General features: G+C 37.2%; 1 protein-coding gene across 5 annotated transcripts in view; it reads left to right on the forward strand.

Annotated features, from left to right (window-relative positions):
• The window catches only part of babo (TGF-beta receptor type-1 babo), a 133,393-nt gene that overhangs the window by 102,612 nt on the left and 14,188 nt on the right, over positions 1-16,593 (forward strand). For all 5 annotated transcript variants that reach the window (XM_076197665.1, XM_076197666.1, XM_076197669.1 and 2 more), the window contains exons 4-6: positions 10,924-11,042; positions 12,129-12,267; positions 13,474-13,609. In XM_076197665.1, coding sequence (XP_076053780.1) covers positions 10,924-11,042; positions 12,129-12,267; positions 13,474-13,609 — 394 coding nt within the window. The remainder of the gene's footprint in view (positions 1-10,923; positions 11,043-12,128; positions 12,268-13,473; positions 13,610-16,593) is intronic.

The following is a 16,593-nucleotide window of genomic DNA, read 5'->3' on the forward strand; positions in this document are numbered from 1 at the left end:
GATATTGTGAATGAAAATAATGAGGTGGCTAAGGAAAACAAAAAAACATCAGAGAGGTCAAACAAGAACAGAAAGGGTGGATAAAGATTTGTGAGGAGAATCCAATTTAAGATTACTGATCAACAAAGAGAGGAAAGAGAAGTGATAAAAGTACTAAGAGAAACATAGTTACAGGAGGTAGTGGATGAATAAATGGATTGTTATAATTGGATGGAAAGAGGAATATATATTATCAGGTAAAGAAAGAGAGGCAGAACAAAAGTAATTATGCAAGTAATTTTGGACAATGAAGAAGACATACATGAAGAAAATTATTTAGTTTAAGCAGGTATGTACAATGTCCATAGCCATTGAAAAAGTCTGTTACAGATCATGATGAATAAGAGGACATGAAAACTAGCAAGTAAAGGCAAGTACATGAATATTTGGGTAAGGATAGATATAATACAGGAAGAAAAGAAAACTGGTAGAACCTAAGAGGGGGGGGGAATAGAAAATGAATGAGCAGGAGAATAATTTTACTGAAGAGTCATGAATATAAGAATCACAACAGAATGTAGAAAAAATCAAGAGACTTAACAGTGGCATATATTTCACCACAAAAGCATGGAATGAGGTATAAAGAATGGATGATAGATACAGCTAAAATGTAAAAGTTAATGGAAAGAGCAAAAGTATACCTGATGGGAGATTTTAATTGTGGAGAGGTAAACTGGGAATGGAAAGAAATGACCAAGGGTCAGTACATAATTGAATATAGCAATAAATATATAGTAATCCAATTGGTAAAAGAAACCACAGAATATAGAGACAAGGCACACCAACAAGACTGAACTTGATCCTAACAAAAGAACCAGAAGTGATGGAAATAATGAGGATCAGTGTCCAATAATTGAAAGTAATCATGTGGTCTTTGAATTTATTCTGGAAGTAGAGAAGACAGAATAAGAGAAGAATCTTGCTGACAGTGAAGGTACAACTTTCAAAAGTTAACTGCATTGAGGAATTCTTCTAAGAATCAGTCTGGAAGCAGTTTAATGAGATAAACAATAATAGTCTTCTTGAAAACTTATAAAACAGATCTAGTACATGTTCAATATAAGTATAAAGATGAACCTAAGTTGTTTTACAGACTTGTGAATGGCAAGATGAAACACAGGAAAGGATCTCAGATTTAAAAGTTGAAGCAGTAGTATTTGAAAAAGAAAAAAAAATGCAATTAAACCTATCACTTTTTTGCCATGTACTTTCTCTTTAGGTATGTAACAGTCACTGCAGGGATCTGAGAGGAGTGTGGGATTCAAATCCACTACTAGAAAGATACAAGACCAATAATTCAGATTGTGTCATTAACTAGTACATACATACATACATACATATACCAAGGCTTTTTCCCCCTTCCAAGGGAGGTAGCCAAGAAGGGAAAGGCATAAAAACACTCCCACCCATTTCATCCCTAAATACACTCCACACCCCTCCCACCCTTCCTCTCATCTGAGCACCTCCTGGATGACGGGTCATCCCTGCACCCTGCCCATTAACTAGTACAATAGCAAAAATATGTGAGCAAATGGTAGAAAATAGATTACTGAAACGTTTTGAAAAGCAAAGAACGTTGATAAACAATTTTGATTCAAAGAAAGAAAATTGTGTATTACAAACATGTCAAGGATTTACTCAAGAGTGACTGATGGCATTAGAGGGATAGGTGGATTGTGCATATTACACCTTGGAAAAGCCTTTGACAAAGTGCCACACACAAGATTGATATGGAAATAAGAAAACATAGGAGCCTTTAGCAGAAACATACTAGAATGGATAAAAGAATACTTAAAGAAGAGACTTGCGAGAACAGTAGTGACTGATAAAAAGTTAGAATGGAGAAAAGTAATCAACAGTGTACCCACAAGGCCCAGTTTTTGGTTTTTGCAATGTTCCTCATATAAATAACATGAAAGAACTTAATAGCTATGCAAACCTATTTGCTAATGATGCAAAGATCATGAAGAGGATGGGAAGCAAGGAGGATTGTATTATGTTGCAAAGGGACATGGAGGACTCAGAAGTGGAAAATTAATTCTAACGCAAATCCAAAATATTTGAAATGGACCAAAGTAAGAAAAGCCCAATGATGAATTATAGAATAGGAAATGAAATAATAGCAAAAGCAAAGAAGGAAAAGGACCTAGGCATCATAAAGACGACCTATCACCTGAACCACACACAAAGAAAACAGAGACGTACAATCTGTTGAAAAATATTGATGAGGACATGATAAGGAAAATTATTGAAAACTTGTTATGGCCCAGACTGGAATTATAGCAGTGATGTTGGCACCATACTTAAAGATACAAGAAAAATTGAGCAAATATAAAAAGCATCAACCAAGATGATCCCAGGTCAAGACAACATGATATATGAGGAAAGATTGAAAAGACTGGGGCTTCCCACCTTTGAAAAATGAAGAGAGGAGACATAATGATATTTAAGCTGAAAATGGACAGAAAAGAATCACTGGTATAAGATAATTGAAAAGAGAAAAAACAAGCCTGCAAGATGTCTAGAAGTATAGTTTTCCATGTAGACTTGTGGAATAAAATGAATATATAACCCAAGTTAACATTATAAAAGAATTCAAGGCAAGGTTTGACTTCTGGAGGAAAAGATACAGGACCCCATGAACATTTCTCATATCCCATATACTGCAACTAGGGAAATATACGCACAGACACACAATTGTACACATGTACTAAAAGTGAGTGGGAGAGAGGAAAAAAAAGGACCGATGTGGTAGCAAAACAAGAGAAAGACAAGTTATAGAAGTGGGGGGAAAGAAGACAAAAGACAAATGCAACATTATGAGATGTGAATGCTGAAGAATTAGAAGGGAAGAAAAATGAACTTTGAAAAGGGTGTTATTGATGGATATAAAGACAAAACCAAGTTCTACAGTTGTGTAAATGGTGAATTGGAACACAACATCTGAACTGAAAGGTGAAAGAATATATATGAAGAAGCTAAAAACAAGTTAAAGTAATTTATAAAAGCTTCTATTTGGTATTCAACAAGAAAGAAGACTTAAAAGAATAGAAGGGAGTAAGCAGAGATGTATTGAGTAGTATAAAATTAGAATAATGTAAAAAGAGAGCAGAGAACAATTGGTAGACAAAATACACCAAATTATTATGTATTCAGTGGAAGAGGGAAAGGTACCTCAATATTGGAAAAGTGTGAATGTGGCACTAATCTACTGGAGAGGAAATATAGAGGAACTTTTAAATTATGGATCATTGTCCCCTAACTAGCACAATAGCCAGAAGGTGTGAAAAAAATTATGATAGGTGGATGAAATACTTGGAGGAAAAGGGAGTTTTGTAGACAACTAATTCAAAATCAGAAAGGAAAAGTCCTGTGCAACAAACCTGTTAAGTTTTAATTCAAGAGCAGTTGATATGCTACATGAAAGAGAAGGTTGGATAGATTGTGTTTATCTGGACCTGGTAAAGGCTACAAAAGATTATGGAAGTTGGAAAGACATGGAGGATAGGAAACATACTTGAAGGAAGGATTAATTGAAGGGTAGGTGCATGAGAACAATAATGAAGGATGAGATGTTGGATTGGAGACAAATGGGGGTGCTGACTCCATTAATGTCCTTGATAAACATCTTGTTTGTTGATGATACATAGATCATGGAACGAGTAAAAACTAATGGGATTTTTAAATTGCCATAGGAGCACCTAGATTTAAAAAAAAAAAAAAAAAAAAAAAAAATCGGAAGTTGAAGATGAAATTCACTACAAAGAAATGCCAAATCTTGGAAATGGCCCAAAGCCAGTAGGGACCATCATGGAACTATACAATGGGAGATGAACCAGTCCCAAAAGTGAAGGAGGAAAAGGACCTGGGAGTCATATAAATGACTTATCACTGAAAACACACGCGCACACAAGAATTTAAGAACAAACTTGATGCTAAAAGATACAAAGACAGGGTCACTACGAGCATAGCTCTCTTCCTGTATAATACAACTAGGCAAAATACAAGGTTTGGAAATGGAGTCAGAAGTGGGTAATAGACTTCAACATTAAGAAATATAACATAATGGAGTTCGGAAAAAATAAAAAAAAGAATATCAGGACAATATACAGTGTAACAAAGGAAGTGAAGAAAGTGGGATTTTAACAAGACCTGGGAGTGTCTATCTCATATGAATTCCCCAGATAAACAAAATAATATTGTTGGAGGATCCTACATCTTGCTAAGATCAATAAAAATGTGTTTTACCTACTTAGACAAAGAAATGGTTGAAAAGATATTAGTCACACTAACAAGGCCTAGATTAGAGTATGTGACACTATGGTCACCCAGTACCAAAAAGAATATAAGGGAAATTGAAAGAATCCAGAGAGCAACCACAAAAATGGCCCCAGCACTTTCAAACCTGTCATATGAGGAGAGACTGGCTAAATTGAAATTACCAACTAAGGAACAAAGAGAGGCGACCTACTGACTATCTACAGAATCATGGAAGTCCGTGATAGAGAGGATTTACTAAACTGGAACCAGAGAAACACAAGAGGACAAAAAAAAAAGAAGAAAAAAAAAGATATAGAAGAGACCTAAAAAAAAATCACACAGAGTGGTGGTTAAGAGCAAATTAGACACTGCGAGATATAAAGACGGGACACCATGAGCATAGCTCCCTTTCCCATAAGATACAACCAGGCAAATACACAGAATAATGCAAGACGTGTATAAAATGTTAATGAGCATAAAAGTAGCATTTCATTATATGGATAAGAATATGATTAGAAAATAATAGATATTGGAAAATCTGATATGTCATAGGTTTAACCATGCAATAGTGTTGTGGTCATCACACAAAAATATATAAGAAAAATTGAGAGAGTTCAAAGGGTGGCAACTGAGATGATCCCAAACCTGGCTGAGAAATCATGTAAAGAAATATTAGAAAAATCTGTTATTGCCCACAATAATAGAACGAAGAGGTAGAGGCAGTATGATAGTTTTTGTAGAAGGGTAGCATTGGGGAAGAAAAAATACGGATCTACTTATATTGGATGAAGAAATCATGAAGACATGACAGAAACTGAAGATGTATAGTTTTCCACACACAAGATACAATTTGTGGAATAGATTGAAAGAAGTTATTTAAGTGGACAGCATTAATGAATATAAGGTTGTTTGATATATGGAGATAGAGAGGACCCCATAAGCCCAGCTCCAGCCCCATATATTACAATTAGGTAAATACACACATACACATACATAAGACTTGACAGCACACAGGTGAGCATCTACAAACTTCAAAACTAAATCATTTATCTGCCTTCATCGGACAAAAATCACGTGTTGAGTTTGCAGGAAGAGAGCTGTTAGGCTTAGGGATTACTTATAAAAAAAATTAAGTGGTAGTTACAGGCCGTTGAAGAGAACTAAAAGGAAAAATCAGTTGTGATATTCTCGATATTCTCAATCCTTTTAATACAAAAGATGTGCACACAGTCAAAAGAGTTGTTTACATCCTGTGATGTTGAAAAAACAGGAATATTTCCAAAGAAAAATGTTTGAGCTTGGATATTGCCGTCACCCTTTTGATGGAGTTTGTCATCCATTCAAATTGTTGAAACTAGTACAGGAAATCCCCAATATACAAAAGGGATATGTACCTTTTGAACACCATATACTGATCATTTGTATATTGGAGCAATACTGGTGCTGTGGTTGCTTGTACACAAACATGGTTCTGTACAGGTTTTTAAAAAAAAAAAATCATACTTCTCTTCATATCATTGAAACGTATATCTTTTATATAGAGAAAATTTTCCTCACTTTTTCCTTTTTGTACCTTCAAATCTTCGTATATTGGAGCTTTGTAAATAAGGGATTCTTGGTATAGACATGTGCAATATGTTAGTCAGTATATTACTGTGCACATTTCTCTTCCTCCTTAGTTCTCTCTCATACCCCCCCCCCACACTCACACATACTAGTGTCTCAACTTCTGCATTTTCCTTTCCATCACAGGCACTCCAGATACAGATCTTTTCCTCTCACAGTGTAGAAAAATTCTTGGATGTTATGTTACCCAATCTTGTATTCTTATATATGCAAACCTGCAAAGTTACACAAATTATACAAGATGTGTTAATGCCTCATAAAATGTGAACTAGGTTTATTTCCTTTTTATAATTATTAGTTCCATGATCTTAATTAATTTTGTCCACACTGCCATCAGCCAAAGTTAGATTTTATTTCTAGGATTTATACAAGAATAAGTCAATTTAGCTGTTACTAAATGTTTTTCTAAGGAAATAAATCTTGTTGTATAGATAAGATGACATTGAACGTTTTTTTTGTTACTCACACATACAACTGTATAGGTGTCCCTGTAATTGGTATTTATATTATTTAGTGAACAAGGCTTCTCAGTTTACATACAAATCATCTTCAACTGTGAGCCTGTAGGGACATGAGCTCTCAGGATGGACTGCATCAGGAATGGGCAACACTTTCTACAAAGTCTACATCTTCACTGTAATAGGTTGATTATTTTGCTTATACGTGTGGTTCAAGCCAGAATAAACTAGCTGTATGTATAAGGATCAACAGCTGCCTTTTCTGAGGGAAAAGCTTTGGGAATGTTGTTGTTTTATTTAAGTTACTTTTGTGATTTTTGTGTTGCAGGTATTTCAGGACAAAGGACAAGGAAAATACAGTTGCCAAAGTATTTCTATTTTATTTGAAATGTATGTGCCCAAAATTAGCTATTTTGTGTGTGTGTTGTTATTTACTTACACACATATGTTGGAAGGCCTTTACTCCTTTATAAAGGGGATGGCCAAATCAAAGTACACACTCTTCCCACACCAATCCAAAAACCCATTTGCTGATCATCCCATCTTTGCACCTTGTGGATGAAGGGTTATTCCAGTCCCTTGCCACACAGCTCTTGTTAGAGGTAAAGCGTTAAAACTGCTCATCCACACCAAGGTTCTCCGTCCAACTCCGCTATGCACTCTCGTTTTGTTTGTCTTTCTTCTCTCTTTCCATATGACCAAACCCAACTGATCAATCCTATCTGCTAGCTCTCTCCCCTCACCACCTCGCATTTGTCAATTCATCCTGTTAACCTCTACCCTACTTCTAAAATACCTAATCCCAAACATACTTAGGCTCTTTCCTCCTCCTTTAAAATTCCAAATCTCTGCACCACACAATTGAACACAATTGCTTCTTTCTTTGTGTTCATCCCCAGATACCTGTCTCTCTTGACACTTGTCATGCTCAGTAATTCACCCCCACCACCTCTCTTTAGTTCCCTGATATGTGTGACCTTAAATACTTATAAGATTTTCTCCTCCAACCCACCACAGCCATCACCTCTTATACATTTCATAATCAAACTTTTCCCACCTTTATTTTCAACTTTCACCTCCCAACCTCTCAAATTCTACCAATAATTTCTACAGTCTGTCCTCCAGCCCAACTGTAAATGCAATGTCTTTGACAAACAACTGGCTCACCTTCCACTTCCCTCCAGTCTCACTCAAAAATACCATAACACTGCCAAGCACCTTCAAGTTTACCACCCTCACCACCCCATCCTTACTATGTTCAGCATATATGATGAACAACCATGGTGACATTACTTAATCCTGGCTTAGCCCTCATCTTCTCTTTCTCTCTTTGTGTTCTCTCTTTCTCTTTTTTCCATTCCTTACCCACACACAAGCTGTACTTCTCATACAAAAAAAAAATCATTGTCTTGAACAAATTCCTTCATGCCTCGTACATTTTCAACACAGCATTATATTACCAAATGGTAGTATACATTATTAGAGCTATATCCATAGGGTCTTGCCTCTGGTGTGATTGGTTAAACTGGCTTGGAACCTCTGCCTGCTCTGTGAAGATGGTCAAGGTCAAGGTTGTTCTGAGGTCACAAGAAAATATGATGAACTTGGCAAACAGTTGCATTGACACTCTTGATGCTGTGTTGTAACAAATTATGAAGGACTTCATTGGATAGTGGGAGTGACAGAGAGGCTGACCATGAAAAGTGACTCTGGGCTAAGGTCCAAGACCAAATTGTATTGTTCACTTTGTTTTAGTTATTTATGTGGCACAGTTTTTCTTTGCCAAAAAGTTGACCCATATTTACAGAAATCTGTGTTTTGTGGCATTCTGTTGGCACATTGTCTTTTTTTCAGTTTTTTTCCATTTTCTTATAATTTGCTCTCCCATCTCAAACCAAGAGAACTTCTTTGTAAATTTTATCTAAGTATTTCACTGATCTAAACACAGCAGTCATTCTCTCTTCTTTCATCAATTGAGGGGAGATCTAGTTTTTTTATTTTTTTCCATTTATATTCTCCGTAAGACTCAGGAACATTTGGTTGCTGTTGCTTGTATTTTGATTTTCCTTATACCCATTTTGTGTGGGGACCAACCTCTTCCATATATTCTAATCTGGGGTAGTTTAGGTTTCCTTTTAATTTTTTTACCACTTGTGCATTTAGATTTTTAAAAATATTTCCAATTTCCCCTTGGTTTCGTAGTTTCACCGAATGCTCTTCAACATATTGGTTTTAAAGTATTTTATTAGGTCAGTGAGATAGTATTTCCATAATTATATCATCCTTGTTTAGGTTTTCCTTCTCTTAGTTCTGTTATTCAACTTGCAACATAAATTAAAAGACAGCATAATCACCTTTAGATATTGGGCCCTGGTGATTATTTCTCTCATCTTGGTTCTTTGAAGATGAAATTTCGTTTTGCGGATATACTTATGCATCCGTACTTTGGTTCCTTCATCCATGAAGTCGTTATGTTATTGCTGCATTCAGAGATTTATTTACCTCCCCATGATTCCTTGTTTCCACCTGTTTCCCATTCTTCCCATTTCACCTCTCCATAATGTGTCACAAATCTGTATTACTTTTCATTTTTTCTGTGATTATTTCGAGTTGCTCAGCTGTATTTTGTATTCTTTATATTCTGCTTTATTCCATACCCTTGTTTTTGGAGGGATGTATGCTATTGCAATGTCTCTTCCACCTTCCCCCCCCTTCTCTCTCTCTCTCTCTCTCTCTCTCTCTCTCTCTCTCTCTCTCTCTCTCTCTCTCTCTCTCTCTCTCTCTCTCTCCATTTTTCTATTGTCCCATTCCCTGTGCTACATGTTCCTTCACCCATCTGAACATCAAATTTCCAGAGAGTTTGGTTTCAGCAAGGCAAGTTATGTCTAGTTCTTTCTCCTTTAAATAATAGTTTCTCTTTAATTTGTTGATCTTAGTCCATCTTTATTAATGTAAACTGTGTGTGTATGTATGTTTACCTAATTGTAGTACACTGTACAGGAATAAAACTATATTCATGGGTTTTAGTCTATCTCCATTAGTTCAACTTTGCTCTCAATTTATGATTTTGATTGGACAATTCCTTAATTAACCTTTTCCACAAATTGATGTAAATCTACAGAAATGTATATTTCTTGATATCCTTCAAACACCTTATCTTTTGCCACCCCTACATGGCATCTTGTTGCTCTCATGTTGTGTACTAATTTGTCAAAATTTCCACTTCTTTCACAAATGAGTATATTATACCTCATGTGTGATGTTTGCAACATTCTTTCATGCAAAGAGAGCTGACAGCAGCAAATGATCCCCTGCGCCACCCATTCTTCCTCCTCTTCCTCCTCTTCCTCATCCAACACTGAAACAGACCCTTACTGGAACAACACAAACAGTAGTAGAGTGTTTCTTCCTGGAGAGATCTATGGAAAGGCCTGAGAACCATTGCTGACAACCATAGGTCTTCGGGTTGTCAGTCAGCGAGACTCAAGAAAACAATTGTTATCATTATTATTATTATTTTTATATGTACAGTGTGTATGTGGTTGATATCAATTTAACCCTGTATATGTTTTATGCATTCAAAACTTAGGGGACTTAAGCAATACCCCTGTAAACCAGGGTCATGTAACATTCTCTTAGAGTTGGAGATTAATCTCCACAAGAGGAATGTTGATCACTTTGAACTTCTACTGTCCCTCCTTTCTGCTACTTTCCTTAAATTTCTGCTTTCCCTTCCCTATGACTCCACTTCTACATTTTTCCTTAGTACTCATTGGTGGGGAACAATAATATCACCACCGTATTCCTCAACATGTTGTAAAAGGTAGCTTACTAAGGCATATCAAGGGACCAAGGGACCCCCTCCCTCCCCCTTTCCATATTTTCCATCTGCGGAAAGTTGGGGGAGGAATATGCTTTGACTCTGCTACTCCCCTTGTAAAGGGCATTAAGGTCTTTGTAAGTGTATCAATTTATTTGAACATTTGAATTGACAATTTTATATTACTCTTGTAATAGACAGAAGCCTTGATGCTTTGAGTAACAAGAAGATTTAATGTTTACTCCCTGCAGTACTTTCTCTTATTTGTAGTTCCTTTCACTTACACCGTAGTACCTTTTGTGCATTGTGCATGGATGTTCCCCTTTTGTATTTTTCTGTCTGTTTGTATGTGGGTATGTATGTATGTATGTCACTGGTTTGCATGACACCTGATTCACTTTGATTTTCATACTTTCAGAATGTATATATATAATGTTTGCAGATGTATTATATATGCTTAGTGTAAGATATGTTTATTTAAAAGTTTAAGATCGGAAGTTGATGACGTTATTATTTATTTATTTTGTTTTTATTTTTATTTTCTTTCTTTTTTTAAGAATATATGATACAGACATAAGACTAAATGTTCAATTAAATCCAGAGTTGATATCATGTTTTATAAATTGCTTCAGATTTAACAGATGAAAAGATTACTTTTTAACTTAAGGACTTTGTAATGCTATTAAGAAAGTATTCTAATTCTCTGGCTTTTGGATTTAGAGCCATCCGTATTTAGCCCGTGGCAGCCATGGCTCTTGATGGTTGCAGTACTGGCAGCCTTCGTGCTCCTCCTGTCTGTGGTACTCTTTGCTGTCATCTGCTTATGGCATCATCGTCAGGTGGGCAGTTTTTAGTTTTGGTTGCAGTATGATTAACCAATTGCTGATGCTTTTTTTTTTTTATAGTAGTAGTATTATTGTTATTGTTAGTATTATTACTCTCTCAAGTTGCTTTCTAATACCAAAAGGACCTAAAGGTACTATGGTTAATCAGTTACAGAACTGCTACATGTCAAGCTTATTACTTAAGTAGAATTGCTTTTTCCATTCCTTTCTCAATACAACTTTGGTGATTGTTGATCAGCTCTCTCTCTCTCTCCTCTCTTTATCTCTCCTCTCTCTCCTCTCCCCTTTCTCACTCTCTCTCCTCTCCCCTTTCTCACTCTCTCCCCCCTCCCCCTCTGTCTCTCTCGCTCTCTCTCTCTCCCTCCCTCCCCCCCCTTACCTCCCATTCTCTCCTTCCTTTCCCTCCGCTCCTTCATTTCCCACCTTTCTCTCCTCTCTCTCCAACCCATCTTCCCCTTTTCCTCTTCTTTCTCTTTCTTATCTTTATCTCCCTCTCTTCCTCTCTCTCCCTCCCTTCCACTCTCTCCCTCCCTTCCACTCTCTCCTTCTCTCCCTGTACCTTCATTCCATCTTTCAGTGTGTGTGTGTATGTGTTTATAGAATTATAGTTACAGGAAAGGAACAACACATGTAGGGTTCTGTCTTCCATTCTACAATTTATCATACCTAACTGGACTGCATGTGGTGATCCTGCAAAAGGGACAGCAAAGCTGCCTATTTTCAACTCCCCACCTCTGTCAGTAGGAGCAGCCCTGAGGGGCTGACACTCCATCACTGGACTGAGTCCAAGCTCTCTCAATCAGCTTCAGTTGTATTTTATACTTTTTTTTTTTCATATATGAAGAGGTGACAAACTGGCAACTACCGTCCTCAGTCTGCCACCTTCAGCCAGTTATGTAGAAACAGTCTCACACTGATGCAACACAGAAAATAGTCCAAAGTTTCTTTCCAGAAAGATCAGTAGGAGATTCCAAGGACCATTGCTAGCCACTTTGGGGCTGTAGGTTATACACTTGTTAAAACTTGAAGCAATAATTGAATTAAAGCTAATAGGTCATGTTTTCTTTTATATATTAACAGAATCAGGACCGGAGTGGAAGATACACCAGCTCATTTCCTGACATTGAGTCAGTTTTCGACCGGCCAGAGGTGCCTCTCATGGGACCTCACACTCCAATAAGAGGCATCATTGAACTCACCTCCAGTGGCTCTGGCTCAGGTATGGTGGGCATTGGGTACCAGTATTTCTTTTTGGGGCACATGAATTGTCATCCCAGAACACCCATACATATACATATATATATACCAAGGCTTTTTCCCCCTAACAAGGGAGGTAGCCATACACATGAAGAATTGTCACCCCATGAGATCCCACCTGAAGAACTGTCACCCCATTTGCCGAATATCAACAGTGGAATAAAGATTAGGTTAGCTTAGCTTAGCTTAGGTTAAGTTACGTTGCATTAGGTCAAGTTAGGTTAGATTAGGTTTGTTACATTAGGTTAAATTAGGTTAGGTTGAATGAAGGTTATGATTATCGTCATCAACTTATACAAACGAAGAATCGTAAACCCAGGATAGCCCACATGAAGAATTGTCACCCTGTCGAAGACTAGGGTGACGATTCTTCATGTGATCCCCCTTTTCTAAGTAATTTATGGACCCAGCTGGAGGCTGCTGCCAGTGTCCTGGAGGCCACGGGTCTTTTGCACAAGAGATTAAAGGCAGTAGATTCATTGATTGACCATTGGGTACCATTATCAAGGCTAATTGATCTTTTGAGTATGGGATTTTTGCACTGTATGCCAGTATATCACTGTGGGAGTGCTGTATCTAATTGCATCCTCTTGGACGAGAGTAATGTGGCTGGGTATAGGAATGATTCTTCATTCAGATAGTGCTTAGAAAGGGTGATGCATAGGTTTTGGATGGGTATCGGGTGGGGTATGCTTTACGTCAGCCAATTACCTTTTATAGAAGGAAACGGCCCTTTGGTCAGAAATTTCATGACATTTATATGAGTCATTGTCTCAATAATGTCTGAAGATGGTATGAACTACAGGTGTATGTTGTGTTCAGACCTTTGAATAACCCCTTGAAGGCAGACTGCCAAACTTAGTATTCCAACAGCAACCCCCAGACATAAAATCCCCAATAAATAAAATAAAAAAAACTTCCACATCCAACAAGAATTACTGGCACACATGTGCTCAGGATGCCATACAGCATTAAGACTACCTACTCAGATGCAAATCTCACACAAAGGACATAAAGCATCTCATAATACAATGCCCCACATTAACAATCACCTCTCTTGTAAGGGAGAAAAACCATTTGTATATGTATATAATGTGTATTGAATGGTTAAAGTAAAATACTTTTTTTTTTATATATACTGACAACAAGAATTCTTTATTTTCAACAGGTTTGCCACTGCTGGTTCAGAGAAGTATTGCAAGACAAATTCATCTTGTGGATATTGTAGGAAAGGGAAGATTTGGTGAAGTGTGGAAAGGTCGATGGAGAGGAGAATTTGTTGCTGTCAAAATATTTTCATCCAGGTATGTTAATAATTGTGATTTTTTTATGTAAATATTGCTTCTGTATTAAGAAAGATTAGTAAAAGAGGTGTGCAAGGCAGAGGTGGAAGGAGTGAACATGAGGGGGTGACCAAGGATGAGATGGATGGATCGGGAAAATGGGCATTGGGAAAGAGGGGAATGTCTGTTGAGGAAGAAAGGGAGAAGACAAAAGATAGGGCTGAGTGGAGAATGGTTGTGTATGGATGATGCTGTGATGTATGGAAGAGAGTGGATGGTGGTGGATGTGTGAATGATAGTTTGAAGCAGTTGAAGGGATTTCTCCCCATCTTCTCTTTTTCTGCATGAGGGGATGGAGAGGGGGGTCTCCTATTAAATGAAGCAGCCTTGCTGTTGATGTGTTGTATCTTGTTACATTGCTTCTGACCCAGGGCAGTGGGCAAGATGCAGGAATGACTCATCATCCAGGAGGAGCCACGATAAAAGGGGAGGGGGATAAATGGGAGTGGAGTATGTGGCGATTAAAAGGTTGGAAGTAGATTTTGTGCCTCTATTTTTAGCTACCTCCCTTGTAAGGGAGAAAAAGCCATTGGTATATATATATATATATATATATATATATATATATATATATACACACTCATACCTCGATATAATGGACCTCACTTTAACGGAATTCGGATGCAACGGACAAAATCTGTAGCTTCTGGATCGTCCAGAGCGACTGGACGCGGTCCGATGTTTCCGCAGTTGACTGCCAGATGACCTATGGTCGCTTTGTTTACAACTGTGCCGGAACACGTGGAGCTGTTTGGTCTGTGTTTTTTTTTACCTTTTTGGCCCTGTTTTGTGTGTTGTTTGTGAAATAATTCAACAGTTTTTTTAACCGTGGCACCTGTACATCCTGTAGAAAAGAGTCAATTTAACAGTATCACAGAAGCTTGAGTTGATTAAAAAGTTGGAAAGTGGAGTGTCGGTGAAGCAGGTGTGTGATGAATATGGAGTAAAGAAACAAACTGTGTCTGATATTCGTAAACAAAAGGAACAACTTACCCAATATTCGCTGAAGTATTCGGTTGATGAAAATTTTGGACTTGGTACTCTTGGGGTGAAAATTTTGGGCCAGATCCCTGGTATTTACACTAACAGATTGGATAGTATGCTTAAGTAAAAGTACCGTACTGTATTCATTCCTCATTTTTTTGTAACGTAATCGTTGAAATACAGTAGTATCGGAAACTTCGGACAATCGGGTATATCGTACTGGTGTTCCCCCCTTTTAATCCGTTAAATTGAGGCATGAGTGTATATATATATATATATATATATATATATGTACAACACTGAATGGGTCCCAGTGACTAGAGATACATTTTTATCAACCACAATGCACTTTAATTCTAAACCATCAACACCGGAAGAACTGTGGAGGCATATGCAGAAATTGATACGTGGTACGCCCGAGGACTCGAACCACCAGCTAGCATGTTACCAGTGCTTGTAGTAACTTGACCACTACTCAATCAAGAGAGATAGTTTAGAAGAATTTTTACTTCAAGTCTCTGTATTAGTGCTCCAGATTGAGCCATAGTAGTTAACCATATGCTGGGCCAGTATCTTCAGTGGTTGAAGATACATACATATACCAAAGGCTTTTTTCCCCTTACGCGGGGGGTAGCCTAAAAGAAAAAGGCATAGAAATTACTCCCACCCATTTCATTTCCCATAAATTCCACTCCCCTCCACCCTCCTCCCTCCCTCTCATCTTGGCACCTCCTGGATGACGGGTCATCCCTGCATCCTGTCCTCTGCCCTGGGTCAGAAGCAGTGTCACAAGACACAGCACATCCACAGCAAGGCTGCTTCATAAATTTGGCGACCCCCCCTCTCCGTCCCCTCATGCAGGAAAGGAGAAGACAGGGAGAAATCCCTTCGGGCTGCGTCAAATCTTCCCTCATACATACTTCCTCACTCCCCATCCCCCACCCACTCCCCCTCATGCATCACAGCCTCATATATTGTTTGTATCTGTTGAAGACAGTCACTGGTTTGTAGCTATTTTTCCTGTACTATAGGATCATTTTATCTTCATTTCTGTGATGGATGCTATTATCTCTCTCTCTCCCTCTCTCTTTCTGTCTGTCTTTTTATTTATATATATATATATGAATATATATATATATATATATATATATAAATATATATATATAAATATATATATATATATATATATATATATATATATATATATATATATATTTTTTTTTTTTTTTTTTTTTTTCCCCATTCATTCATTCATTCTGTGGTCAGTCTTTTCATCAGTTTAAATAACAGTCAATCAGTCTATTGTCCCAGGTTCTCTTGTAGGAAACCCATGGCTCCCTGGAAACCTGTTGCAGCCACTAGATTAACTTACAAGATGCTCAAGGATGATACACTGTTTTTGTTTGGGTATGGCAAGGATGGGGCAGTGAAGTTGAGGTTGTCTGTGGTTTCTGTGTGATGGTTGCATCTGAGTCAGTTTGTGTCTGTTGCCAGGCCTATTCTGTGCTGGTATTTTCTTAAAGCTAGATGGTGACCTGAGGGCAAATATTGGAATTCTTCAAAGGGAGAGTATGCTAGGAATGGGGTAGAAAATGGGAAAATTTTCATGTTTTAGTATGTTATTACAATTTTATGAAAGGTGAAAAAACAAAGATTACAAAGACAGAGCATGCCGACAGGAGACCTTTTGGTCCATATCTAGGTTGGATGCGAAATAACAAATAAAATAAATGCATAGGTATAGTTAAATAATAAAATAGACAAACAGGTAAATAGTAAATAATAATAAATTGACATATAACTAATAATAAATGAAAATCAGACAAATGATAACAAAACAGAAACAAATAATATTAAACATTATAATCATTACAACATCTTGCTTAGGTGTTTATCTAAATGATTCTTAAAGCTTCGAACTGAACTACATTGCACTACCTGTGCAGGAAGTTTATTCCATT

Source organism: Oratosquilla oratoria, chromosome 14 (genome assembly GCF_046742065.1).
Source record: "Oratosquilla oratoria isolate Oo_2021 chromosome 14, ASM4674206v1, whole genome shotgun sequence".
Classification (NCBI taxonomy): Eukaryota; Metazoa; Arthropoda; class Malacostraca; order Stomatopoda; family Squillidae; genus Oratosquilla; species Oratosquilla oratoria.